Genomic DNA, 16,338 nt, shown 5'->3' with positions numbered 1-16,338 from the left:
CTTAATGCAATTTGCACACTTATGTATCTTGCTAATAATATAAAACCAGATATTGCATTTTCAGTAAATTTATTAGCAAGATACAGTTCTTCTCCGACTAAAAGATATTGGAACGTAATTAAGCATATACTCCATTATCTCCGAGGAATGATTGATATGAGTTTGTTTTATTCAAATAAATCAAATTTTGATCTAGTTGGTTATGCAGATTTTGGATATTTATCTGTTCCATACAAAGCTAGATCTCAAACAAGTTATCTGTTCACATGTATCGAAATTGCTATATCATGGTGATCGGTGAAACGGACCATAACAACTATTTCCTCAAATCATGTTGAAATTCTTGCAGTTCACGAGGCTAGTCGAAAATGTGTATGGCTAAGATCAATAACTCAGCACATTTTATGAAATATGTGGTTTGTCTTCTAGTAAAAATCTTCCAACAATATTATACAAAGACAACACAACATACATATCACAAATCAAATGAGGATATATTAAATGAGATAAAACAAAACATATTTCACCGAAACTTTTCTCAACTCATGATCTTGAAGAAAATGGTAACATCACTGTACAACAAATTTGTTCAAAAGATGACCTGACAAACTTATTTACAAAAGCATTCCCTACCGCAACCTTTGAAAAATTGGTGCACAACATTGGAATGTGGTGACTCAAAGATCTTAAGTGATGTTTTCATGAGGGGGAGCAAATATATTTTTTTAAAAGTATAAATTATATGAAATATGTACTCTTTTTCCTTCACTAGAATTTTTTTCCAGTGGGATTTTTCCTAGTCAGGTTTTAATGAGACATATTATATATATATAATGGGCATCTAAGTGGGAATATTATAAATATTATAATAATAATAAAAGATGCTCATTAGTGTCATGCTTAGTGTCAAATTTTTCATTACCACATTTGTTGGTCATGTGTCATTCAACCAGCTATGCATAGTGTCCAAGTGTATCTTTTTTACTTGCCAAAATTTTCTATAAATAAGTGGTCATTTGTGGATTTTGTAGATACATATACATTGGTTGAAATTCCATGAATTTTGGAGAAAATGGAGATTTTTTTTAGGAAGTTTCTATTTTCTATAATTTTCCTTATTTATTCCAAATTTAGTTATTTAATTATTTTATTTTATTTTATTTATTTATTATTTTAATACTATATTTTTTCAATATCCTTGTTCCATTGTGTCTCATTTTTCTCCTCAAATTTACAACACATTTAAAATTATATAAAACCAACTTGAAATTTTATAACAAAGTAAATTGGTAATTTACCCAACAAGTGAAGTTGTTATTGTTAGTTTTAGATGAATTGATGTCCGAGTCGTTTGATGATCAACTGTTGTCCGTCTGATCTAAATCCAATTTCTTCCCACAGTCTAAGCGTCCACACTGTAATATTTCCCGCTATCGTTTTTCCCTTTCTTTCAAAACCAAAATTCTCTGTTTCTCTTTCTCTAGGAAGCTCTAGAAGACGATCAAGCTTTCGTTCAATGGCTTCTATAAATTACTCTTCGCTTTCCACTTCTTTCTTCACCGACTCATCTCGTACCTTCTTAAGATTCCTCATTGCTCTTTTCCTTGCTCCTCTTTGCTGCTGAATTTTGTCTGTCCCGTTGCTTATTTCTGCCACCTGCTAGCTCGGATCAACAATTTTAATCGCTACTGCTTCTGGTAATTCCCTTTTTTCTTTCTTCAATTGATTGATCACGGAACTGGGTATGTCTTGTTCTTTGATTTTCTTGACGATAGTTAGCAATTTTCAATCCTTTTGTGCTTTTCTAGAATGGGTTTGATGTATTATGGTTTTTCTTCGTCTTTTTAAGTGATTAAATGTAGTGATATTCCGAATTCTTGCTGCTTTGTTGAATTTTTGTGATGCAATTTCTTTTACTGCCTTTCTACTGTTTACGTAGAGAAATGGTGTTTGGAATTGCTCGGAAGGTGTTTGTTAAAAGAACCTTCGTGAAGTGCATATTAATTTCAACGTCTATGCTGATATTCGAATTGTTTTCATCGTAACGAGAATTGGACTAGAGAGACAGATTATATTTCATCTTGTTTATTTGAGTTTTGTTTAATTCCCGTCCTAGTATAATGAACCTGCCTATGTGAAAGAAATCTTGTTTTTTAACAAGCATATGTTCATATCTAGAATTCAAGGTCAAACATTGTCCGTGATGTGTAAGAAAAACACCCTGAATAGTTTACATGTAATATTGTTTGTGTTTTTAACATGTTTTAAAGTCATAGAATCAACCAGATTTTGTCCAAAATGTGTTTCTCCTCTTTCTCTGTTATAGCTTAGATCGAGTATGAACAGTTTGCTCTTGTCTATTCTTTTTCAAGTGTTCGAAAGATGATTGATTGGACTGTAAATCCCATTTTAAGGGGTAAAGTTGTTGGTTATCTTTTCATTATCCTCTAGTGCAATATATGATTAGTAATGATGATGAGTTACCCGCTGAAAGCTAGACCATACATTGATCAAAATGCAGATCATGGCTGAACCAATATACACTGTAGCTTCTGATAGTGAAACTACTGGGGAAGATAAGACAACATCAACTTTTCCGGATATTGCAGTTGGAATTGATATTGGTACTTCACAATGTAGTATTGCTGTTTGGAATGGATCTCAGGTAGAGCTTCTTAAGAACACTAGAAATCAGAAAATTATGAGATCGTATGTCACCTTCAAGGATGACACTCCTTCTGGAGGAGTTAGTAATGAGCTAAGCCATGAGTTTGACATGCTCTCTGGTGCTGCAATTTTCAATATGAAACGCTTGATTGGAAGAGTTGACACCGACCCGGTTGTTCATGCAAGCAAGAGCCTTCCTTTTTTAGTGCAAACATTGGACATTGGTGTTCGTCCATTTGTTGCGGCTTTGGTGAATAATGTATGGAGATCCACCACTCCTGAAGAAGTTCTGGCGATCTTTATCGTTGAACTGAAAATGATGGCTGAATATCAACTAAAGCGATCAATTAAAAATGTCGTTTTGACAATTCCAGTTTCATTCAGCCGATTCCAGCTTACTCGGGTGGAACGAGCTTGTGCAATGGCTGGGCTTCAAGTTAGATTGATGCCTGAACCAACAGCAGTAGCTTTATTATATGCTCAACAACAGCAGCAGGCTGTACATGAGAGCATGGGCAGTGGAAGTGAAAAAATTGCCCTTATTTTCAACATGGGAGCTGGGTATTGTGATGTTGCTGTGTCAGCGATAGGAGGGGGAGTGTCACAGATCAGAGCCCTGGCTGGAAGTCCTATAGGAGGTGAAGATCTACTTCAAAACACCATGAAGTATCTTTTGCCAAATTCTGAATCCATATTCTCACACCGTGGAATTGATGAGATCAGAAGGATGGGATTGCTCCGAGTTGCGACTCAAGATGCTATCCACAAGCTTTCATTCCAGTCTAGTGTTCAAATAGATGTCAACTTGGGAAATGGATCAAAGTTATGCAAGGTTCTAAGCCGAGAGGAGTTTGAGATGGTGAATAGCAAGGTGTTCGAAAAATGTGAGAACCTCGTAAAGCAATGCTTACATGATGCAAGGGTAAGGATTGAAGATTTGAGTGATGTAGTAGTAGTTGGTGGATGTTCATACATACCCAAGATCAGAAATCTTCTGATGGAAATATGTAAAAATAAGGCACTTTATGAAGGAATGGATCCTTTAGAAGCTGCTGTTTCTGGTGCAGCTTTAGAAGGTGCAATAGCATCAGGCATTGGCGATCCATTTGGCAGTTTAGACCTTCTTAGCATCCAAGCAACGCCTCTCGCCATTGGAATCCGAGCTGATGGAAACAGCTTCATTCCAATTATTCCCAAGAACACCACAATGCCAGCACGCAAGGAGTTGGTTTTCACAACTGTTCGAGACAATCAAAGTGAGGCCCTGATTGTTGTCTATGAAGGTGAAGAGACGAGAGCAGAGGAAAACCATCTGCTTGGCTATGTCAAGATCATTGGAATTCCGCCTGCACCTAAAGGAGTCCCTGAAATCACCATTTGTATGGACATCGACTCTTCAAATATGCTTAGGGTTCTAGCTGGGGCAACACTCCCAGGTTCTCAACACCCTGCAACTCCTTACATGGAAGTCAAGATGCCGACCGTCGACGATGGACATGGCTGGTGTGCAGAAGCTCTGCATGGAAAATATGGTCCCACCATGGAATTGGTTTCATTACGGAAGAAAAGCTAGGTGACTTATCTAGACCGTGCTGTTCTGTTTCTGCATTTATGACTCATAAGTTCAGTACAAGTACATAACGAAATAATGTAGGGTGGATAATGTAATGGTTACGCTTTTATGTTTTGAATTGTCAATAGCGATCCTAGAATATTGAACTACTGTGATAGATGAAGAAGTAGGAACACTTGTAAGTTGACGATGTTGTAATTAACTAGAGATTTTGTAAGTTGTAAGTTGTAACTAGTTTGTCAAGCGCATCCTTAAATTGTAACATATTCTCTTTGTTCATTAGTATCTGAGGCTTGATCATCACTTGACCATGATGCCCCAAGGACACAAGGAGACAATTTGTTGTCCCAAATAAACCTCTAAAATGATTTTAAGAGATTTATAGTACAATACAATAATGACTTGTTCCAATTTGAGACTATGTTTACAGATGTAAATTGCCAAGTCTTCTTGTTTGTTTATATTAGAGGGGCTTGAAATTGACTTCATCATGACAAACCAACGACACAAGGAGGACAATTTGTCACAAATCACTGTCCAAAATGATTTTATATGATCTTTGTTGTCTTAGACAGAGAACTTCCTCCCCAGAAAAGTAGAAGTTTACAGCAATTACCCTTATTAACTTAATCCAGTACCTATTTTAGGACAATGTTAAACCAGAACTTGGTTTCCTGACCTTATTACTCTCATTTCTAAGAAACAGTAACTTATCCATCCGACTCCAAGTAAATTAAGTTGTAGTGTTTTAAATTTTACTTAAAAAGACTTTATAGCAATAGAAATGTCGTCATCATTTACTTTTATATACTAAAACTATTTCGTCCTCGAAAAATGTCTTTAACATAATACCCGTCATTTCACCGTCCAAATCATTTAAAAGAGGAAATTATCAGAGTTTTGTAAACAAGTTCCAAGTTGATGTGTCCATATTCCTTTGAAAAGAGCAGAGTAGTACCCAGCAAAACTGCAAAGAAAAACCAAAAATTCCTACACTACAACTAGTAAACTCCAAATAAAACCTCTGTACCTACTTAAAACACTCTCAAACTCTAATGCCTTGTCCTCATCCAAATCCAACCCAATTTAGAACTTTAAAGAATTTTTTTTGTTAAAAAACCCAAATTTACGGACCCCATCTTTATAATAATAAAACTACAGATTTTGACGATGACACTGTCACCATTAGATTCCAAACACAAAAGAGTCACTGATTTTACGACGTCATCTCTTTTGGATGAAATAAACACAGAACAGAACCCCTTCCTTCATCTAAAACGACATGTCGAATACGACACGAAAAGACATATTATAAAATCTCACTCCCCAAAACTACATGTGTTCTGATTCTGATGTCTGAAACCAATCCCCCTTCTCACTATATCTCTGTGCTGTGCTTTGCCATTGTTTCAATTCCCAATGCCCTGTTTTTCATATTCAGAACCTCCGTTTTGACTTTTCTCTTTCAACTTCAAAGAAAAATATATATAAACCGACACATATTCCCAATCTATCTACCCACTTGCTCTCTCATTGTTCCATGTATTCTATCTTTTTTTTTAAATGAATTTTAGTCATAAAATTTCAAACTTTCTTCTTTTAATTTTGGTCGTTCGCTTATTAAACAAATACTCATTTGACTAAATATGAAAACCCAACTTAGTATTATAAAAGTGGAGAAGATTCCTAGTACATATTAGTAACAACAAACAACTTCATTCATATAAAGTCTTCCAAGTAAAAGCAAAATATAATATACTACTTTCAAATTGTTTTGGTATTCAGCAACATTAAAATGGTTGAATTACAAATTTAGTCCTTATAGTTGAGTAAAAGCTTGAAGTCTATAATTAAAATTTCAGTTGGATGGTTTATGAGAGTTCTATCAAACTATATGGACTAAATTTCATCTTTCTCTAAATTATAAAGACTAACTTTGTAATTTAACTTATTAGAAAATTATTTACAAGAAAAAGTATAACATGGATGGAGGATTTTGAGCCTAAACTTTTTAGTTAAAGGCACACTCTTATATCAGTAAAGCTAGGCATAATTTGTATTAAATGAGAAAAAGAATAATACAGGAAATGAGGTTTTTCACTTTTTTTATATAAATAAATAGTTGGGAAATTTTTAGAGATAGTAAAATATTAATATTTTGTGATTGGAAAAAAAAGTATTAGTATTCATTCCAAACTATAGGCTATTACTTGGGTGTGACTATTTTTGTTGCAACTCAATTTTATGCTCAGTCGCATAATGTCACGTGACAAATGCATCTTCTCTTTAAAATTGGTAAAAATATTGATGTCTAGTTAAGAGTCGAATATTATTCTAAATAAATAAAACTATAATAATGGAGCTGGGAATTCTCATAAAATTAACAAATACACAAAATATATATGTATATATAATAATGATGATAATTAACAACAAATAGTTAGACTTTGTGTGTTCTTTTCTTTTTCCTTTTTTTTTTTTTTTCTTTTTTTTACCTTTTTTGAGGTTTCAACGATCTTGACATTCGATTTCACCGGTTCGACCACGCTACCCAATTCCCATGCATGGTTTTTTTTTTTTTTTTTAATAATGTTCCAAACCCCAAAAACGTAGACTTTGTAAAATTAAAGAACCACAAAGTTCAAAACAAAACAAAAAAAGAAAAAAAAAAGGACAATTTGCACACCATTTCACACCCCGCGTAGCACGTTGTCTTCTTGTCCTCAAACTCGAAGCTCTTTTTGGTCCTCCCAAACTCAACCTCAACTCGGCCAATGACTCGGACTGAGTTATCATTTCAATTAGTCAACACATTCACCCACCAACTCGGTCAATTATTTATACTACTCATGACCATTTTCCACTCTTTTAGTTTTTCCTTGATTCATGTTAAAATATTTTCGTATGTTGTTTGTCTATGTAGTAGTAGAAAAAAAGTGATTTTCCTTTCTTTTTTTTTGTAATGGATCAGAACCGTTGAGACATTGATACGTGTCGACGTCTAAGATTTGGAGTGACGATGGAGATCAATCCACCAAGTGGGGGCCTCATCTTTGACCTATAAACCATTTCATCGTACGGTCTTCTGTAAAATTTCAAAATCGGCCGGAAAGCTTCACGGTTTCTCTCCGTTCTACTGACGTGGCACTCTCTTCGGAAGAATACCGCCGGCGATTGGAGGAACGACGGCCGTGGGGTCCTTGGGGCATTTTTACCCTTATTACCACTACCGTCCATGGCAGCGCTTTTCGGCGGCAGCGGCGTCGACGGGAACAGGCTTTTCCTAGTCAGTCTCGAGCTGAAACTACTTCCGTCGTTGATTACGCCACGTGGCATTCTGGCAGCCGGAGATGCGAACGACAGGGAACGGGCGTTGAGTGGGGAGATTAATGCGGGGCCCAGTGGAGAAGGACTGGTGGGTCCTACTTTGGAAGCTGACGTGTCGGTTAGGCTGAGGTACCAAGGCTTGAGTGAGTCGAAATGATGGGATACGGTGAAGGAGAAGCGTGAGGATGCGGATGAGCCGATCTTTCCCGTTGATTGTATTGACGCTTGATCGAATCGGAGAGAGGAGGCTCGCGGATACGCAGCGAAGTCGTTGAACTCTAACGAATTTTCAAAGTCTAGAGATGATATCACCATCGTCACCGTTGATAACTCAACGAACGGTCGAACGCCCTGCAGTTCCATCGTATAAAACATATTATTTAAAACACCATTATCAACTTCGAATTACCTTTTTCAATGAAAATTAAAACAAAAATTGTGATAAAAAAAAGGTTAGAATAATAGAAAAATGAATAAAAATATTTACAAAATATAGCAAAATTTTATAACTGTCGATGATAGACATTGATAGACTTCTAGACACTGATAGAAGTCTATGAGTGTCTATCATTTTAAAATTTTGTTATATTTTGTAAATATTTTCAACAATTTTATCATTTGAAATAATTTTTTAAAGAAATAATATTAAATTAAAATAAACGGATAAAAACCATAAATTTTAAAAACAAAAAATCTAAAACTGATGTTAAACTAAAATTGACAAAAGGTAAAAATTAAAAAAAACAAAAACAAAAACAAAAAAAACAACTTGACATTTTCAATTTTTCTTTTGTTTTACAAAGTTTGACGTTTTAAAATTATCTGGAGTATTGTTGAGAGTTAAAAATATAATAACTAAGATTAACATTTTAAAACATAAACAAAAATGATCATATTTATAATTATAAAGAAAAAAGAATAATAAATTGAAATACAATTTTGATTCTTACCTTCAGTTTTGATTTATATATTTTTAAAGTATTCATCTTCGTCCTTATACTTATAGCATTGGTTCAATTATGAAAACACTCATTTTAGCTACTATATTTCTAAAAATAATATTTTGGCTCATTCATTTTCATCTTTATTTCACATGACATTAAATTCACTTGCCATGTAGTCATAAATTTGTACTTCCATGATACAATAAATACATTCTAAAATTTTCAAATGGAGATCACAATAATCATATTGAAAAAGTACAAAAGTTAAATGCTGGTTTTAATAGTATATATGGACTCAGACGAAGAAAGTAAAAGTATAAAAATTAAAATAATCGAAAGGTTTCATTAAAATAAGTCCAGAATAGTAAGAAAAAAGGGAAGGTGCATAAATTTGATTTTTGAAAGAAAGCTAGCATGGTAGACATTGGACAATCGTCTCTAACAAAAAGCAAAAGACAAAATAATTTAAATAAAGTGCTAAAACGTAAACATATATGCAGTTGGAGTTGGAGTTGCAGTCAATATTTCTAAAAATTACTTTATCATAATTAAAAATAATAATAACAAATTATACCTTCCAAAGATATGAGAAAAGAGAAGGAGGATCGATAACAAAAGCAGAATGAAGTTGTCCAGGATAATAATCAGCCACCATCTTCAGCATTCCCACTAATAAATTCATAAAAGCCGATCCCGACCTGAAAAAGCCTGCATTTTTCCCACGCTTTCACACATTTACTCCATTATCCCAATCATCAATTTTTATTTTTATTTTCTTCTTAAAATCTGAGCAATTTAAAAAAAGTTGAATTCTGGGGACTTCTGCTTTTTTTAATTTTTACTGTTCAATCTCCCACTAAAAGTACTTACTACCGCTTATACTGGCAAAATTGACCAATTCTACGACACTACCCATTGATACATTGCAATTCCCGATAATACCCTTCCACCACCTCCGCCTATAAAGCGGTTGCTATTGACAACGACACCGCCGTCCCACACCGGACACTTTCTGATGCACTTCTCAGAACTCTGCCGCCAATCCGACATGTCGTTCGTTTTCAAATATTATTGAATTTCATTTTTATTTGTTACTTACTTGCGTCCAAAAGGATTATCATTTGGTTCACGTTTTTTGGCATCGTCCCAATGGCTACTTCTACTGTGAACACCACCAATCGAGTAAACCTATTTATTAAAAAAAAAAAAAACAAACAAACAAACAATATCCGAAATTAAATGGGTTTTGTTTCTCTGTAAAACTAATCATTTTTTCTTTTTTGGTTTTTGATTTTACTCACAGTTTCTGGGAATGGAACTTCTGATAATCCTGCTTAATCCGGAAAATCTGACAAACAAAGTACACAAAAAAAAAAAAAAAAAACTAACACTTTAAGAGGGGGAAAAAAACAAAGACCAAATATTTAAATTTTGGTGAGATTGTTATCAAATGGTTACCACGATGGGGCGAGATTCTTCGTCGTGGCCGGCAACATAAGCGACGCCGTCGGCCAGCTCAGCGGAGAACTCATCGGCGATCAGATGGTCTGCAAAAAAAGGAGAATATTCAAATAAAATTTTTGGAAAAAGAGGTTTTGGTTTTTTTCTAATGTCGTTTTTTAAAGGAATGGAATCACGTAGGGTAACTTTAATCATTACTATGAAGATCATGACACAACTTTAAAACGTTTATATATTCGAAAAAAAAATCAGTTTAAAAAAGAAAAAAGCAAGATTCTTCAAAAACCAAAAAAAAAAAAAAGTAATTAAGTTACCAATGCCAATGGTATCTCTCCAAGAAAGGCAAGCTCTCAAGCTCTTAACAGCCTTCTTCACATTATCTCCTTTAGCCTTGAGAAACCGCTCAACACAAGCTGTATTACAAAATTTCTCCTACCAAAAAGAAAAAGAAAAAACAGAAATTTAAAAGAAAAACAAGATTATTAAAATTTGGGAAATGGGTTTGGTTTTTAGTTTCTGACAAACCTGTTTGAGGGAAAGTGGGGATTGTTTACGAAGAAGGTGAAGAACAGATTCAACTCTGTGATGATTCTTCCCCATTTTAATCTCCGAGAAAAAACAATCCTTCTTTGCTTGTATCTTCTTCTGATGATAAATATACCAAACTTCAGCTTCACGCAACTGTTTTTAAGAATCTGATCGTTTAGATAGAGAGAGAGGGAGAGAGGGGAAGTGTGAGTTTGAATAAATAAAATGGGGGATGGAGGATTTGGAAGGCTTCTATTTATAATAAACTTTGGATGAATAACGCCGTTATAAAGGAAGGGGCTTTTCAAAAAGAGGGAATATAAACGGTAACACTCTTATATTTCTTTTGGTCAATGAGTTTGTTTGAATATGTAATAATTAATAGGATCCTTTGACACCCATTTCTAACGCCAAATTGAGTCGGCGGCCACGCCGTTAACTTCTGGTTTGTGAGATTTTGTTTGCTTTTACACCATGTTTTAGGGAAGATAATTATTTTGCTTAGATAACTATTTATATTTCTTTCACTTTTGTTATTTATTTTTTCTATCAATATTTTTAAAAATTAATTCAGATTTTGAAAACTAAAAGACGATAGTTTCTAAAAAAAATTATTTTATTTTTCTAATATAGTTTAGAATTTAACTATTTTACTTAGAAAAAAGATTAAAAATCATAGTAAAAAATAAAAATAAAATAAGCTTAATTAAAAAAAAAAAAAAAAAAATTATAAAAGGACAAAAAAAAAAAAAAAAAAACTAAAGACCCCGTTTGATGATTTTTTTTATTTTAGAAAATTAAGTCTTCAACCTCTAAATTTCTTCTTTTGTTATCTACTTTTTAACAATGGTTTAAAAAATCAAGCTAAATTCTTAAAGCTAAAAAAATGGTTTTTAAAAACTTGTTTTTATTTTTGCAATTCACTTAAGATTTCAACTATTGTACTTAAGAAAGATGTAAATTATTGTAAAAAATAAAGAGAAAATAGACTTAATTTTCAAAAACCGAAAATTAAAATAAAATGGTTACAACACATGGTCTAAATATTTACCAAACAACGTTTACGTTTTGGTTTTAATTTCTATTTAATTTTTAGGTTAAAAAAAACATGATTTTATTCCTAAAATATTTTGAATTTAAATTCTATTTGGTTTCTAAATTTTAAAATATTACATGTTAACCTTTGAGTTTTAAGTTTTGTATCCATTTAGTTTCTAGGATTAAAAATTTACTTTTTTAATCTTAAATTTTCATTAAATAATAACTTTCAACTCTTAGTGCTAATAACTATTAATTAGTTCAATCAAATTAAATTGATTTTAATTAAATTAGTTTAATGGTTATTAAAATAAATTTTAAAAAATCACAACATAATTGTTTTTAAATTAATTAACTAAAAGTTAATGTCAAAGATGAAAGTCAACATTAATAAAAAAAATAAAGATAAAAATATAAAATATTACAACTATTGAAATCAAATGAAAACTACGTTCAAAATCGAGGAACAAAAATGTAATATTATAAAATCTATAGACCAAACAAAAATTAATTACCATATTCAAGAAGTAAAAGCACACCATTTTAAAATTTAGAAACCAAACCGGTGGGTAGCACCAAAAAGTGAATTTACTAATTTCTTTTAATTCAGGTTCCTATTATGGGTTCGAAAATGAAAGTAGGAATCGGTTTTCCGTTTTTGCCATCGCTGTTTTTGGGTTATTTTCATGTACAGCTTGCATGATAATTTGTAGGAGAATATAGCAATAAATGGAGAGGTCTCGTAGGCTGGACGTAGGCCAATGAATGGAATTACCTGATACTGATATTTATTATTTTTATTACTATATATTTTTTAAATAATAATAATAATTATTATCATTGAAAAGGTGACATGACAACTATAATATGTTGATCATTAAATTCATGATTTTAAATAGAAAGAAAAACAAAAGAGTCAGTTTCAAATAATGGTATTTAGTTTACGGTCCTCTTCATTAGTTGAGTTTGTGTTTTCTAATTTGTGACTAGTTCTGGACGCTATTCATATTCACAAGGCTACTTCTAAACATATATTTATTTCTATATATATATATATATATATATTAGTATTAAGTCAATAATGTGTATTTGTTTAATTACTTGCTTTCTTTTTGAGTAATTATTTATTTAGTTTCTTGACAATTTCCTAACAACTTTTTTTAAAAAATGGAATTTTCTAACTTAATTTTAATACAGATGATGTTATTAGTTAGAAAAGAAAGAAAGAAAGAATCTGTACAGAAATAGTTTTTTTTTTTTCTTCCCATTTTCCTTCTAAAACCATGTTTGATTTCTCTTCATGGACTTTAGGTCATTTTTATTTTGCCACATCACTCCTCGATTTACAATTTTAATTTAAAGTATTTTTAATATTACAATTGTTTATATTACAACACTAATACAAGCATGTGGATTCAAAGGTTGTACGATCTTTGGAAAAAAATATATCTCTACAAGACAAAGACGATCTTCTGACGATAAAGACCCCCGTCGGGAGTCACTAGTCGGGAGATACACTATCTCCGAACGCTGTAAAATAATCGTCGGGAAATATGCTTCACATCTTCCATGATGGGTGGGCATCTTCATTGAGCGCCACCGATTATGTTTATTTGCCTTAATTTTGATTTTGTTAATTTTGATTTTGGGTAAATGCTCTATTTTTTAAAAAAAAAAAAAAAAATTTGCTATTTTATCCTAAAATTTCTAACCATTTGAAAGTGATGCTAAACTTGAAATCTATGTTTTTTAAAGTGATTCTGAACTTGAAATTGTCGAGTCGAAGAGGTCGTCATCTTATTGTGTTAGGAATTTTGCTATTGAGAGTTATGAATCTACTGTTTTACTTCCTTTTCCTTTTTATTTGTTATTTTCTAGTCTCCGTTTTGGATCTACGGAAATTGTTGAGGTTAAAGTTCGTATATAGTAAATGAAAATTGATTAGCTAGAATTTGAGTTATGGTCATCCTCACATGTTCAATTCGTTTGTTTATTGGAGAATTTGAGGATTCATTCAATTTTTTGATCGACTACGAATTGTTAGAACGCTCTAATTCGATATTTGATTTTCATTGTTTGCATATTAACTATAGATTTTGGATTTTTCATGTGGATTTTTTAAGGGATTAATGGACTTTTTAGAAACTTTTCTTCCTTTTTATTAATAAATTTCTTGTATTTTTCCCTTTAATTTTTTGTTCTTGGTGTTTTGTTTTCTTTAATTTGTAGTTGAGAAACGTATCCATAAGTCTCAAATAATAGGTGCTCTATGATAATGAATTATTAATTATCCTGCAGTTATGGTAACCAAATAACTGGATTTTCATGTGTTTTGTGGAGTTTTTTTGTGTTTGTGGAGGTTTATGAAATTTGAATGTTGTGTGGGGTGGGTTGACATTAGTTAAACTAGTTTTGGAGTTTAACTTGTGGTATTTATGTATTTGTGGAGGTTTAAGGGTTGAGAACATGTAGCCTTAGAAGTGTGTTGATTTTCTTTGTTTTGTAGGATTATAGGATTCATTTTTGTTTGTTCATGAAAGTTTATGAATTTTGAATGTTGTGTGAGTTGAGTTGAGATTAGTTTTTAAATTTCTTCTTAAATCTAATCTTGATATATATAATTATAACCTCAAATTAATGTAATTGTAGGTAAACTACTGTTTTGGAGATGCTATTTGGAGATTTTGTTGGAGATGCCGTTTGGAGATTTCATCAAACTTTCTAAATGTATTCGTCAAGACATTTGTTTTGTAGATCATCTTTGCCAACCTTTCTCTCTTTTGTGTAATAAAGAATACTATCGACTTTGTTTGTTTATTTGTTTTATGTGAATATGTTTTGTCCTTTATGTGAATACGTTTGATTTGCTTAATAATGTTCTAAATTTTAGGTTATTTAGATCAAAATAAAAAAAAACGAAAAAAAAAGGAAAATAGGCTTGGGTAGTGCACTATTTCCCGACGAGGACGTCGAGAGTCTCACTATCTCCCATCGGCTAGTAAATCGTCGGGAGTTCAGAAATTGGGTTTATGAATCAAACTCCCGAGGACATTAACATCCTCGAGAGATCAGAGAACTCTAGACGGATTTTATACATCTGTGGGGAGTCTATAATGTCAGCGTCGGGAGTTATCATTAACTCCCAACAGTATGTATATACGTGTTAGGAGATGGTCTTCCGACTGATATATCCTGATCAAACTTTTAACGCATTTGTTACCATTTTTTAGCGATTTCAAGCGTCGAAAAATTAGTATTTTCTTGTAGTGTATAGAGATATTTTAACGATCATGCATAGAGCATAGTTTAGCTGCATGAGCTTGTAATATCAACTTCGAGGTATGAAGTTCAATCTCCTACTACATACATTATCAAAAAAAAAAAAAAATAGTATTACAATTAAATACCAACAAGGTAACCATCGTTATTATTTTATACAACGCCTACGAGTAATTAAGATTTTAATGCAACAATTAAATTATATCCAAGTTTTTTAAAAAAGATTATGCTCAAAGCGACTTTTTTAATTTAATCATCCGCCATTGAAATCAAATCGATATATAACAATTATAAAATAACAACTGCGTAAAAGAAAAATATAAATTATATTGATATTTTTTTAAAAAAATAAATATTAAATTATGAATTTAAGCTTTAAATTTTTAAATTTGTGTTAGGTTAGTCCCTAAATATAAATTCGAAAACCAATTAATAAACAGTTAAGTTCATGACTAAATATATTCTTAGTCCATTTGCCGATGTTTAAGAATTCACGAACTTAATGGAAATATATCAAAAGTAAAATTTATAATCTAAGAAGAAACAAAAGAAATGAGGGTTTTTATTAATTATTAATTTTATTAATTGAATGAAAGGTTTATTATTGGATGGCAATATAATGTAATGATATGAACGAGGGCCAAGGGAAGGGGAAATGAGTGATTTTAATTTTAAAACCCGTGAACGGATATCGCGGGATAATCACACGTAACATCCAAAAATCATCACAGGGCTTTCCGGTACTTCTGTGCCATTTATTTTGTTTCTTCCTCTCCATCTTCTCCTGCGCCGCATTCCACTGTATTTTTCCCCTTTCCCTTATTCCACGCTGGATTTTTCTTTTCCTTTTCCTTTTCCTTTTTCTTTTTTGAATTCTTTTAGTTGGTTGGTTTTAATTTGATTTATTAATTGGTTTTCGCATTTGTGTTCTCCTTCTTAACTTCTCGTATTACAACAATCACGTCAAATCTAATTGACTATACTCCAAACATAATTAATTTTATTATCTCTTTCACAATAAATATTCCATCACCTTCATTTTTTATTTTTTCTACGTTTCATTCCTTTTATATTTCTCATTTTGACCAATTTTTAATTAGTATATTTTCTAATCTTCAATTCCAATCTAGCTACTTCCAATAATTCTTAAATTAAGGTTTCTCAATGATAATTTTTATTGATGGTCAAATAATAATAATAATAAATTTTATGTGAATGAAAAACAACACGTGAATATGTTTTTAAAATATATAGTAAAAATACTAATAGATAATAAAAAAAATCTTTAAAAACAATGATAACTAGCAATGGAGACTAAATTTATGATTGATTAATAATATAGAGACTAAAATTGACATTTAAAAGTATTTGAACTAAAATTGAACAAATCTTAAACTATATGGGCAAAAATGGTATTTTAACCTAATTCTCATTAAGTTAACTCATTTTACCATTTTTAATCGCGTTAGATTTTTCTTCGACTTGCATTCACACGGTTGAAAATTCTACCCAAAAATTTGC

The 16,338-nt window shown here is 31.7% G+C and overlaps 2 protein-coding genes across 2 annotated transcripts; one reads left to right on the top strand and one right to left on the bottom strand.

Moving 5' to 3' along the window:
• Positions 1–1,450: 1,450 nt before the first annotated feature.
• Positions 1,451–4,540, top strand: LOC120085207 (heat shock 70 kDa protein 8). Its single transcript, XM_039041445.1, has 2 exons — positions 1,451–1,697; positions 2,522–4,540. The coding sequence occupies exon 2, from the start codon at positions 2,525–2,527 to the stop codon at positions 4,238–4,240; it is 1,716 nt and encodes a 571-aa protein (XP_038897373.1). The 5' UTR covers positions 1,451–1,697; positions 2,522–2,524; the 3' UTR covers positions 4,241–4,540.
• A 2,080-nt stretch (positions 4,541–6,620) lies between these two features.
• LOC120074971 lies at positions 6,621–10,715 on the bottom strand. The gene is made up of 7 exons (XM_039028131.1): positions 10,498–10,715; positions 10,287–10,404; positions 9,970–10,058; positions 9,813–9,859; positions 9,611–9,699; positions 9,086–9,219; positions 6,621–7,918 (listed from the first exon to the last, which is right to left on the bottom strand). The coding sequence occupies exons 1-7, from the start codon at positions 10,570–10,572 to the stop codon at positions 7,208–7,210; spliced, it is 1,263 nt and encodes a 420-aa protein (XP_038884059.1). The 5' UTR covers positions 10,573–10,715; the 3' UTR covers positions 6,621–7,207.
• Positions 10,716–16,338: the final 5,623 nt, after the last annotated feature.

The sequence above is a fragment of the Benincasa hispida genome, chromosome 1, assembly GCF_009727055.1.
Source record: "Benincasa hispida cultivar B227 chromosome 1, ASM972705v1, whole genome shotgun sequence".
In the NCBI taxonomy this organism is placed as follows: Eukaryota; Viridiplantae; Streptophyta; class Magnoliopsida; order Cucurbitales; family Cucurbitaceae; genus Benincasa; species Benincasa hispida.
This window is presented reverse-complemented; position numbering and strand designations above follow the sequence as displayed.